The sequence below is a fragment of the Tigriopus californicus genome, chromosome 12, assembly GCF_007210705.1.
Source record: "Tigriopus californicus strain San Diego chromosome 12, Tcal_SD_v2.1, whole genome shotgun sequence".
NCBI lineage: Eukaryota > Metazoa > Arthropoda > Copepoda > Harpacticoida > Harpacticidae > Tigriopus > Tigriopus californicus.
In genome coordinates, this window is record NC_081451.1 from 12,853,293 (window position 1) to 12,865,261 (window position 11,969).

The 11,969-nt window shown below is 40.3% G+C and overlaps 2 protein-coding genes and 1 long non-coding RNA gene across 3 annotated transcripts; 2 read left to right on the forward strand and 1 right to left on the reverse strand.

The window, feature by feature from the left end:
• Positions 1-246: 246 nt before the first annotated feature.
• On the reverse strand, positions 247-2,001 carry LOC131891534 (uncharacterized; the record flags this gene model as incomplete). Its single annotated transcript, XM_059241142.1, is given in 1 exon segment — positions 247-2,001. A coding segment is annotated over 1 exon segment (1,518 nt), but the record flags the coding sequence as incomplete, so codon positions are not given.
• A 221-nt stretch (positions 2,002-2,222) lies between these two features.
• LOC131891536 (uncharacterized) lies at positions 2,223-5,865 on the forward strand. The gene is made up of 4 exons (XR_009374414.1): positions 2,223-2,547; positions 4,154-4,284; positions 4,708-4,931; positions 5,364-5,865. It is a non-coding gene; the product is annotated as an uncharacterized LOC131891536 (long non-coding RNA).
• Positions 5,866-8,776: 2,911 nt separating this feature from the next.
• LOC131891535 (lysosomal proton-coupled steroid conjugate and bile acid symporter SLC46A3-like) lies at positions 8,777-10,318 on the forward strand. The gene has a single exon (XM_059241143.1). The coding sequence runs from the start codon at positions 8,787-8,789 to the stop codon at positions 10,296-10,298; it is 1,512 nt and encodes a 503-aa protein (XP_059097126.1). The 5' UTR covers positions 8,777-8,786; the 3' UTR covers positions 10,299-10,318.
• The last annotated feature ends 1,651 nt before the right edge of the window (positions 10,319-11,969 follow it).

The window sequence follows — 11,969 nt, forward strand, 5'->3', positions numbered from 1 at the left end:
AAATCTTCTGTTTCACATTGATTTACAACAATTCCTTGATGTCCTCGGTGCAAATTGCATTTGTCAAAACTCGGCAACAGTCTTTTGGGGTAAACGTTATTCTCCACCGATTAGTTGGCGGTGCTACTTTTTTAAACTTAACCTAAACTTATCAAACCTAACCTAACCTTACCTAACCTAACCCAACCTAACCTAACACGATATTCATAGGTGTGCCATATCTATTGAGCGACGCGGAAACTGGGATAATGGTTGGAAGAGGTTTATTGGTGCATGGACAATGTACAACTGATCGAAGGAAATTAATGGTCTAATTGTAGCCTCGGACCTTACTCATGGGAATTGGACGAGTTCATACCAAGAGCAGCAACGACACAAATCATTGAAATACACAACACCTCCCCCAAATCGATGTTACCAAACATTCGATTGAACAATCATCACTTGAACAAAACCGAAACGAATGCAAGGTTCTTGTGAAGATTACGACGCCCCTCTCCAATACGGGAAACTGCTTTGAATCATTCCCAAACCGACCATGGTTGACCATGATAATATCATTAAATCAACGTCTGGGCTGCCATATGCTTTCACACGGGTGGATTTGTTCAACCAATTCAACTGCAGATCAACAACCCCATCACAAGTGATTCCAGTACCGTTGACGGCTTGAATGAACATCTTCTCTGTTGCGTCGATATCCACACCATATAATTGAAGCAAACTAGTTGGGACAATGCAATCTGTTGCCCCAGTGTCCGGTATAGCAATGACTTCAAACGTCACTCCAGAAGCATCACAAACTCTGATTTTGGTACGTGGAGTGGCTGCTGAACGAGTTTTTTGCACTCGAGTGCTGAACACACTAACTCGTTTCGACTCGACTCGCATACTTCCACCCTGGTCCTCTGGGTCACTGTCCTCTACAGATTCGCACACCCGTTGGAAATGACCACGTTTCCCACAATGACGACAAACTTGATTCTTGGCAGGGCAGTTCGGACCAACATGCTCATGAAAACCACACCTTCCGCACGATCCAGAATCCAACGCACTTTGGGACTTAGTCCAACTTCCGGACTTATCCGGTTTCCGACTTTGACAACGAACAGCATTGACATATGATTTGCCTTGCAAGGCGGCAAGGTTGGCTCCCCCGGCCTCCCACGACTCACACTTGGCCTTTATCTGGGCCAACGTCGGATTATCCATACAAAGGAGTTCTCTCTGAAGATCATGGTCAGTGACTGCAACAATCAACCGAGAAGTAAGGATTTCATCATACGAAATCTTCTCGAGTTCAGCCAAGCCACCAACCAGCTTTAGCCTCACGTACAAGTCACAGAAAGATTCTCCAGGCTTCTGGTCCAGTGTATTAAAGTCATGTCTCCGACGAACAATATTGACAGACTTGGCGATGTGACTTTGGATCTTATCCAGCACCTCAAAGACGGGTTCCTCATCAGACACATCCATATATTGCGAGATGGTTTGAACCATAGCCACATCCATACATCCACGTAACTGAGCACTTTGCTCTCGCACAGAAAATAAATCCATTCCATTGGACATGTAAAAGTCATGAAACTTTTGCTTCCACACATGAAAAGCGGCCAACGTGACATCAATGGTCAACGGGTCGGGTCTCAACGACGTATTAATACGATATGCTGAGTGCGATTCAGACGAACCGAGGCCCACACGAGTGGCATGATTGGAAAACAAAGCCTCGCATTGGTGACGGAAAGTACGAACTTCTTGTTCAATCGATAACAGACCACGTTGAAATTCGTGAACAACCAAAGTATCCTCATCTTCCTCGCCTTCCATACCAGAGACATCTCCACCAGCACACTGGACCTTTACATGAGACTCCGAAAAAGCCTCGACGCGGGTTTCTACGGATTGTAACTCCTCCTCAAGGCACGATATCTGCCAAAGCTCAACTGAGGCCACATCCACAGAACGGAAAACCTCCACACGAGACTTCAGGGCTGCAAAACCTAGTCCGAAACAGATGTCTGATCATACTCTTAAAAAGACAAAAGATAAGGTGCTCAATTTCAACCACAACAGAAAACATTTAGTCAAACCCAAAAGAGCTCTTTCGAAATTATTAGGCGAGATAAAGGAAAAAATGTTTTAATTTTTTGGGACACAAAAAAGAAATAACGTGTTTTCAGGTTTTCTTCCAGGACAAGGAAAGCCATAAGGGAACGGCTGCTTAGGTAATCTTACACAAAATCGGTTTTGGAAGAAAAGTAATAAGAATTAAAAGATATAGCACATAATCTTCATCGGGAAAGGTGCTTAATTTACCGTTAAAGGCTTCACTGTAGTCTCGCAGATCTGCGTGTATATATATTTGTGTGTTCTGATATGTAGTAGAAGCAAGAACACATGTACACGAATATAGCTTGCTTATAAACTGTCCAATTGATTGAAGCGAATATTCAGTCCGTATACGCAAGCCAACCTGATCACTCACGTCCCATCTAAGCCCTCAAAATCTCCCGAGTTCTTCAACCCAACCTTTGAGCATTTCCAGTAAGTTCCTCTTCTATTTGAGTTTTTACTTATTTCTAACTTTGCCAGAAAAAACTGCAGAAATAAGCTCCAACTTAGCTGAACCTAGATTCGCTCTAACTTATCAGCTAGTTCAGAAAAATTAAAAGTGGGCTAAAAAGAGCAAAGATTTAATGATGAGCTAAGGTCTCGTAAGGGGTCTATCGAATTTCATACTAATACCAAAAATTGGGTTAGATTGACGATTCAAAGAAAAAACTATTTTCGTTACCCCACATTTTTCACACCTCTGGCAATTGAAATCAATATTTTGGTCCATGCCTTTCTTGTCTGCTCGTCATGCTCGTAAACTCCATCTTCAAATATGCAATACAAATACATAGACAAATTGTAACTTTTCATTTTCATAGTTCTGCGGATTGGATTCCCCGTAGCGGTTAGAAAAGCCCGTGAGAAACCAAACCAAAAAATAAAGATTGGAAATCGTTCAAGTGATGAGGCAGTCGTGCTTGCAAAAACTTCCACAATGTATTAATGTCGTCAAAAGGAAAAAATAATCTTCGGCTTGGCGGTTGGAGGTCTATTACTCCAGTTTCCAAGTCGGGACTTTTACAAAGTCTACTGAACTTTGCTTTTCCCAACGAGTGGAATAATTTCTTCTCTCCATACATCGATCCATCCCGAATTAAATTCACCCAAACAATAAGGAATTATCTCTTACAGAAGTACTCTATTGCTCCTTGCAAACTCAAGAATTGCGATGTATGCCAACAAAAATCCTGAGAAATGATTTTTATTTTTCTCTTTTATTAGGATTTTCAGCCGCTCGATCTCATCAAAACACTCCATGTACCAAATACAATTCTAAACTTACTAATATTCCTCCCATTCATGAAGTCGTTTCGCATTTTCTAATAAACATAACATATTAACACTGAAAATATTTGCTTTGCTCTGTTTTTCATGATTTTATTTCCATATCTTTTTCTTGGTCCCTTCTTTTCTTATATATTCGGACCGATATAATTTCCTACAAGTCTTTTAGTTTCATTTTGTATTTCTTCCAGCTCACGTTATCGTGTTGCAGCTTGGCCTCTGTAACATTATTGATATCTATGTGATGTCTTCTTTAATTTGCCCAGGTCCTGGTGAAAACAAACTTTTGCCTACCCAGAACCTGAGGAATTACATTTTCATGAAATTTTTGATATATCAAGATGCTAACTCAAAGATTAAATGCCGACATTATCCAATCATGATCAAAGTGTTCCTGAAATAAATCTATCTTTCTATATAGCTACAATAAATTACTTTGGCTTATAAAATGACAATCAAGGTAAAGTCAAATGTGAACATTAAGTACGTAGTAAAATCCAAATCCAAAAATGCAATAAATAGACTAATAATCACTTTTCATTTTAATTGCACTGGGGATTAGATTCCCTGCAGCGGTTAGAAAAATGCGCGAAAAAAAACAAATAAAACCTTAAGTCTGAAAAAACAAACCAACTCTGACGAATCTGAACTTGAATCCTTTTTGGAAAGGCTCGAGTCTGGCCAATTTCTCCAAATTCACTCGTTTATACCCAGATAATCTGTATCGTTTTCCAACTTACTTTCATTTCAGAATCAGCATGATGATTACAACGACATGCCTTCTGGTCACTTTATAGATTTTGAACCTTGGACAAAGTGGTAACTCGCAGGTCGCCACCTTTCGTCAAGCCACTGACTCGTTAAAGAGTGGCTCCAAAAGATGTAAGTGAAATTCCGTTGATATAGGTACAAATTTGCCAAAATTGTCAGTGATGGGCGGTTCCAAGTGACCTTGGCTGTTGTCAAATTTATTCGGACTTCCCCTTTGGCTTCCCGTTCAAATGGGTCGGAACAATTCAGAGTCTAATTGTCAGAGGATGCAAATGAAATCATTCGTCTTTCGGAATCACCGTCTTTTTAAAAACAAAAAGAATCAGGAGAAGCATGAAAGGGAGCAAATTTGTGCCCAAGTTCATTCAAAAGGTTTTGCTTGTTTTTAGACAGCATGGATGCTTGATTGATGATTATTAAAGGCGAAAAACGTTGGAATCACAAAAGAAGAATGCATTTTTTCCGTCAATTTTCAAGGAACTAATGATCGGTAGCCGATTATTGATTATTTTTTCTTTTTTAACATTTTTTCAGTCTCCGTCGGCGAAGTGAATGATCGTTTGGAATTCGATGAGGGTTCCGGAATAATGGAAACGATGTTAAATGTGCCAGAATGTCTCGGAGAAGATGAAGGGTCTACCATTTCCCTGCCAAGGCCGAGTGGATGTTATATTTTCCAAACCACTGGATTCAACATGGAGGGATATCCGAATAATACAGGATCTTTTCCTATATACTGGTGCAATTACTTAATTCAGGTACTTTCTTCTTCTTCAAAGGTCCTTGAAAAGAGGGCTCTTAGATTTGAGTGTGTAGGATGATGTCTAAATGGAAATTGGGCCCACGATGAAAATGATGATTTGCCATGGCTTTGCTGTCAAATTTCCCTGTAGATTTGCGTTATTGGGCCACTTTGACGAGCTCTTCAAATTGGAAACCCCAATTCAAACCACTTCATTTTTCCTCTTTTTGTTAGTCAATTGCAATTCCTGCCAAGGTTTTGAGCTCAGAATAATGGTCTCCGTTTGAAAAGATTGAAAGTAAATGCGTAGATCCAAAACAATCACATTTTCAGATCATTTTGAAACTCTTTCGATGGAGAGCACATGAAATTGCATTCCCTTAATAATGATACGCTTAATTATGTATTGTTTTTCTATTTCGCTTCCAATTCAATTATGTCATTTCAGTTTGGGGCTAATGTAAATGGAACGGTGACCGTTAAAGAAAAAGATTTTCAGTTCCAAGAACCGGACAGTGGTGGAGATTGCCTGGATTTTCTATTAATTTCTCGTGTGAACGATGAACAGCAAGAAAACGACAGCAGCGACCTCGATGACCGAAGTCAGAGTACAGATGAAGTTGAATATTGTGGCACGATTACAGAAGACAAGATCCGCGATTTCTCTTGCTCTGAACTTGCCATTGCATTAATCGCCGACAACACAGAGAACGGCAACGGAGCCGAGATTGTTATTTGTATTGATTATACGAGTTGGGGGTGAAAAAAAAAGTTCTTTATTTATCCACACTATGAACTCTGAAGTGATTATTGGTTTATGTGTTTTTCTTTTATTTTGACCGACTGCATGGTTTCGAAAATGCATTAAATAAATCCTTTGAAGGTCCTGTTTGGTATTCCTATGAGCGAGCTTTGTGTGAAAATAAAGAACAGAGAATCATTTCAAGAACGCAATTCCAGCCTTTTTGGTCTTTTGGTCTTGTTCAAAACTAAGGATGACGAAGGAGTTCGAGTTCTGTTAAAAAGGCTCATCGAAAGATTACACTGCATTTATAACAAAAGAGATTCTTTCACTCGAAGCGTGGACTGACTTCTGTTAACTACTCTATTAATGCAATTAAGCACAATAACGAGTACATGGTTATTCTTTATTTGGTTTGGGGTGCGAGAGTTGGAGGGGCGAGCCTCGCCCGGCCAGCCAAGCCAGTTATCATATCGTTCACTTCCAAATTCCATAGCCCCATTACGCTGAACGAAAAATGGTTTACGTTCTGCACTTCAGAGGGCGCCTTGTGAGTCAGTCTCCAGCAAATAAAGGGCCGATTTGGCCGATTCCCCTTTATTGAATTATAATGCTTATGTGTTGTTTATGGCAAATTATTTCAAAATCTTATATACAATATAAGTAGTGCCATGGGTCACATAATGTCCGGGAAAGAAATCGCTTTCATGGCACGTCAGCAGTTGTTTATTTAGCAATCTACCGTGCGTCTTCCCGTCTTGTTTGGGGTGTCTGACGTTGCAAATAAGGGCCCTTATTAGGCAGGAGCTTCATGTCCGGTATCAGAATTGGTTCTCCATCTGTGGGTGTGGCTAGCGTCTAAAAGTTTGCCTTTGGAGAAAGGTCGGGGAGGTGAATCGAATCTGGTTTCTCTCTCAAGCTAGGAAACTGTGCAAACCACTACCCCACACCTCCGCCCAATGGTTGTCATGAGGATGATATCTGAATATGGAACTCAGGGAAAGACCTAGAACAGCCTAAAAGCGAGGTAGAGACAGATGCCATCAAATTATTTAGCTTTTTGGCAATTGCAAAAATACTTGCTTTTTAAGCCTGGGCGTCTTCACCCTGAGAAATAACTGAGACGAGGCACCCAGAGTAACAAAAATTCGTCCAGAAACCTTGATCGTTTAGGGTATTCAATTGCTGGTCCCACTTTGAAAGATTTTGAAATGATCAATTATCTTGACCTTTGTTCTTTACGTCAAAAAATGTGCAAAATTATTTTCATGTTGTCTTCTTAGGCGTCTTTTTGCATTTAACCAAGTCCATACCTATGCGTGAGAGAAATGTTTTCGCTGTGAAAAAGTAGCTCGTACCTTTAAAAACAGTTTTTAGTGATTAATTTTTTTTTTAGAACTTTTTTCCAAGCCCAAGATATCACATTCGCCATTATATTCAACAAATCACTTGGAGACGGTTTCGAACCTTAAGGTTGGAGTGAGATGAATTTGTTTCCCATACAGTATTTAACGGTGGTGATTCCTGCTACAGAAAGGAATGTTTCATTTTATTTATGCTTGAAATTTAAAGACCAAATAAGTGGCAATCTGATGTAGTTCACTTTTCATTCCAGCTTCAAAGTTTTGAAGACGAAACAAGAAGGGAAAAGCTAATTCCGAGCTCATTTCCCTTTTCAAAATGACAAATAATTGCGAGGCCATTGGCCATTGGCATAGAACTTTCAGAGCTCTACGGCATATCTGCTTACATTTCCCCGAACGAAAAAAAATACTCTTTTAGATCTTGAATAGTGAACTGCTCTCTGCTTGCCGAATTCAATTCTTATTTTGTGAGATTTTGACGTTGCCTTATATGACTTCATGACGTGCAAGGACCTCAACAGGTTTTTTCCTCTTTGCCATTTTCAGAGCGAAAACAATGGGTAAGATTTTGGATGAAACTGGGTTTTTTGGGTAAATTTGACAAATTATTTTGAGAAATCAAATATCCCCACTCCCACAAAAATCACGGGAAAAATTGTTCTTGGCATATAGGTACAATTTAGCTCAGCCAAGTCCATTTTTGAACAATGGAACTGACCCTGAATGTGTGGAAAGGCATAACTCGCGCTGCGGTAATCCAAATGAGATGAATTTGATATTAAAAAGTCCTGGGATAATTGGCTTTTTCATTGAATGTTGATAAACAAGTGTGAAACTAGAAATTCGAAGAGTTATGCCTTTATATGACACTTGACCTTCGACGAAGTGCAATCCAGATTGTCTCAATTTTTAGCAGATTCATGGCCCTGTATTTATTTTTGAAGTACAAAAATAAAAATGGGATCTCTACCGGATTGGTTTTGATGAAAACTTTGGAGAGCGTATATAAAGTATAATCACATCTTACCGAGGCTGTTTTATAACCTTTGCAACGATGAAGTCTCAAACCTTAAGATGTAGTCATGAAAAATTCAGGATAAACACATTCATTCATCAGTTCTTAGAGATTATCATTCAGAACAACACCTTTTGTAACTGTCAATAAGTATCAATTTCAAAATGAAATTATGTTCAAGTGACATTTGATAGCATTGGAAAGCCGAATATTACGGCTTTCCGAGGTTATTTGTGGCTTTTATGCCTATTGGTGTCACACCTACAGTGGTCAAAGTGTCACTGTCAAATGTCGGGATCACATGTGATTGTCCATCTTCAAACTTCGAGAAAAAGGAACCATTCAAATGTAACACCCTGAGTGTCAAATGAAAAGGGATTTCAGGATCAAAAAGCTTGAAATGATCATATCTTTGTCAATGATGAACCGATTTCCTCGTTCTGTGCAACGTCCACGTCTTAACTTAGAGATTCAAAGCTTTAAAAACTCGCTTCATATTGCGGAATGATGACCACCACCGCACAAATCATCAACCCAAAGGTAATGAGGCTTTGACTTCAGATTTCCAAGTCTGCATCACATTGTCCATTTCCAACATTGATCATGTTACCTCCAATGACGACACCTTGCCTTGACAAGGTCGTCTTGCGAGGGCCTGTCTCATTCAAAAAGTGTTGATAAAATCATGTCATCATTAACGAAAGGAATATGAAATCTTTCCTGCTGTTTATTGCGATGAATCAGTTCGCCATGGGTGATCAAGAGGAAAGTAAAGCTTCCTCGGGATGGAAGGCTTTTTGGAACTCCATTACAATAGAGCCAATGCTTTTCATCTATATCCTAGGAGGAGCGACTGTTACTGGTGCAGCACTGAATACAAATCTTCTGATACGCAAAATATGCCTCGCAGACCTTCACTTCAACGAGACCGTGTGTGATCACTTGGACCTACCCGAGAATGACGATTACGAGAATGAGGTCCAACTGCAAGTGAACAATTTCCAAATGATTGGTCAATGGATTGGAGCAATACCAGCCTTGATATTGGCTCTATTTGCGGGAGGGCTTTCGGATGACATTGGAAGAAAACCATTGCTAATTGTACCCTTGGTGGGATCAACACTGACTTCTTTGTTGGAAATTCTGAACTTGGTTTTCATTGACGTTTTCCCTACTCAAGTTTTCTTCGTTGAGCAATTGTACAGCTTCTTTGGTGGCATGTCCGTCTACTACATGGGATTCTATGGATATGGAAGCAGTGCAAGCAATCCCAAGGAAAGAACAACCCGTTTGGCCCGATTTGACGGAGTGGAACAAACTGGATCTTTGATTGGCACACTTTTATCTCCTGTGCTGTTCTCGGCCGTTGGATACCTGGGTTGTTATAGCATCAGAGCCGTACTTCATTTCCTAGCTTTGGTGTATATGATCTTCATTGCCAAGGAGCCACATCAACGGAAAGGAAAGCTCTTTAAGACCACTAAACAGACCCCTGATGGTTCCAGGAGCATGTCTTACTTAGAAGTGTTCTGGGAAGGTATCATGTCAATATTCATCCGACCAATTATTGGAATGATCCAAACAGTTTTGCGGGATCGTCCCAAATGGTTGAGGCTACTTCTCTGGATCCAGCTCTTCATATTTGCCATCTATTGGTTTTTATGGGAGGAAAACGCTATCCTTTACTTGTACGCCCTCAAATGTATTCCTGGCTATGATGGAACCATTCATTCCTTCTACCAGCTTATGATGCGGGTCATTGGAATGCTTGCCTTACTCTTTGTGATGCCGCTTATTTGTCTTAAAGCCCAAGTCCACGAGGGGTTAATCCTAATCTGCATCAGCTTTTTGGTCGCTTTGGGCACCCTGGCAACAGCCTTTGCCACCAATATATGGCAATTCTTTGTTTGCCAAGCTCTTCTAAGTGTTAGAATATGCCAATATTCCACTGCCAGATCCATGATGACCAAGTGTATCAGTCCCGATGAAGTGGGCAAGCTCTACTCGTTCATTGCTGTTATAGCGGCCATAATGCCGATTCTGAGCAATCCTGCTTTTCGGCAGTTGTACAACGCTACACTAAAGACCTTCCCATCTGCCTTCCTGCTTTTCGGAGCTGCCTTGTCAGTGATCGTTGTATACCTTAACTTCTTCATTTATAGTGGAAGAAAGTACATGTTGGTTGATCGAAAGGGTGCAGTTCTTCGAACTATGCTTGATCATGACTTGGCAGTAATTGAGCTGAAAGAGATACAGGCGTGATTAAACTGATTTTTGTTTTATTGCTGACTGTAGGTGGGAATTTCCACAGTTGTAGCCATGCGATTATCTCAAGTGGCGAATCTGTTCTTTCTTGACCGAGAAGGAGTATTTTCAAAATTTGCTTACAATCACTCTGGTCGATCTACAAGGTTGCCACAAAGTTTTAGTACTTGTAAATCCACCGTGGCTCAAATTGGCAAGCTGTTCTGGACCCAAAATTTGGGAGGAAAAGGGTCCCTAAAGATCATGTAAAAGTGTAGAGGATTAAAGGCTGCCTAGGAGATTTCACAATTAAAGCGCTGCTTGCCACAATGAAAGGAGTTTCAAAACGAATCAGTCAAATTGTCCGTGTAAAAGGAGGCCAGATGAATGCTTTTACAAATAAGAAAGGTTAATGGCAGTTCAAACATCACCATTAAAAAGTTTGATGAATGCGTCTCACATTTTTTCAGAATTATTTGTATTTCTAAGTGCCTGCGTACTTTGTGGCAGCCCTGCGTGCCACAGTGATGGGAGTAAACGTGTTCAAAACGTATCAATCAAATAGTTCGTGCAGAAGGAGGCCAAATGTATATATTTACTAAAAGGAAAGGTTAATGACAGTTCAAACATTATTTTGAAAAAGTTTGATGAATGCTTCCCATATAGTTTTAGAATTGTTTGTATTTCTAAGTGCCGGCGTTCTTTGTGGTAGCCCTGTAGTTTTATATCTCCTCATTCAAATTCCGTTGGACTAAAAGACTTGATGCAGAGCGAAATCTTCCCTTAGCTTGACTAGGATGCACTAAATTTCCCAACTCTCCCTATTTCCATGAATTGAGGTACACGTCTCTGACAGCAAAGTGTATGAGTTAGAGAATTTCTAATGTCGTTCTTTCGTCATGATTTTTTGTGGCACTGTTGCAAGCCTTCGACAATCATTAGTTCATTCATCATCATGAGACCAGGGGCTGATGTTACGAAACGATTTGTCCAACGTCCAGTACGTACTTTGAGTGACCCGCGCACGAATTGTGCAGGTCCAGCAAGATTGGGATGTTATAAAAAAAATTGTCGAGTGTCCGACTTGGTAAAGTCCGGCACAAAACTTACGAGTCAAGTTGATACGTAAATTTGACGTCTACTAGACATTTCATATTGACAAGTTGTGAAAACATTGTTTTAAAAGCATGTGCATTCGAAACAAAGACAGATTGTGCGCTCCTTCCTTTCATTTGGATTGAATTGGATCAAAATGTATTCTTCGGACTCTGACCTTGAAGAAGAGGCTGACCGATACCTTACATTTGAACCTGTCGGACGCCAAGGCCGTATTTTTCATCCTCGACAATTTGATGAGGACATACCCAACTATGTGTTCCGTGAGCGATATCATGTACCCCAATCTGTCTTGGATCAATTGGATACCCTCATGAGAAATCAGTTAGATCCGGCGACCAAAAGAAATTGTTCAATCAATGCCAGGAAGAAGATCAAGATCTTTCTTCATTTCCTTGGCACCAATGGCTTTTATCATGTCATGAGGGACTGCCATGGGGTTGACACCCACACTGTGTTCCGTGCTGTTCATCAGGTTGCTGAGGCTTTGTTTGGATATCGTGAGCAATTTTTTGGGTGGCCAACAGATCGAGCCATGGAGTTGGCTCAAAAGTTCTTTGATGTAGCCCCATT

Coding starts and splice junctions, on each gene's coding strand:
- LOC131891535 (XM_059241143.1), top strand. CDS start 8,787: ATGGGTGATCAAGAGGAAAGTAAAGCTTCCTCGGGATGGAAGGCTTTT.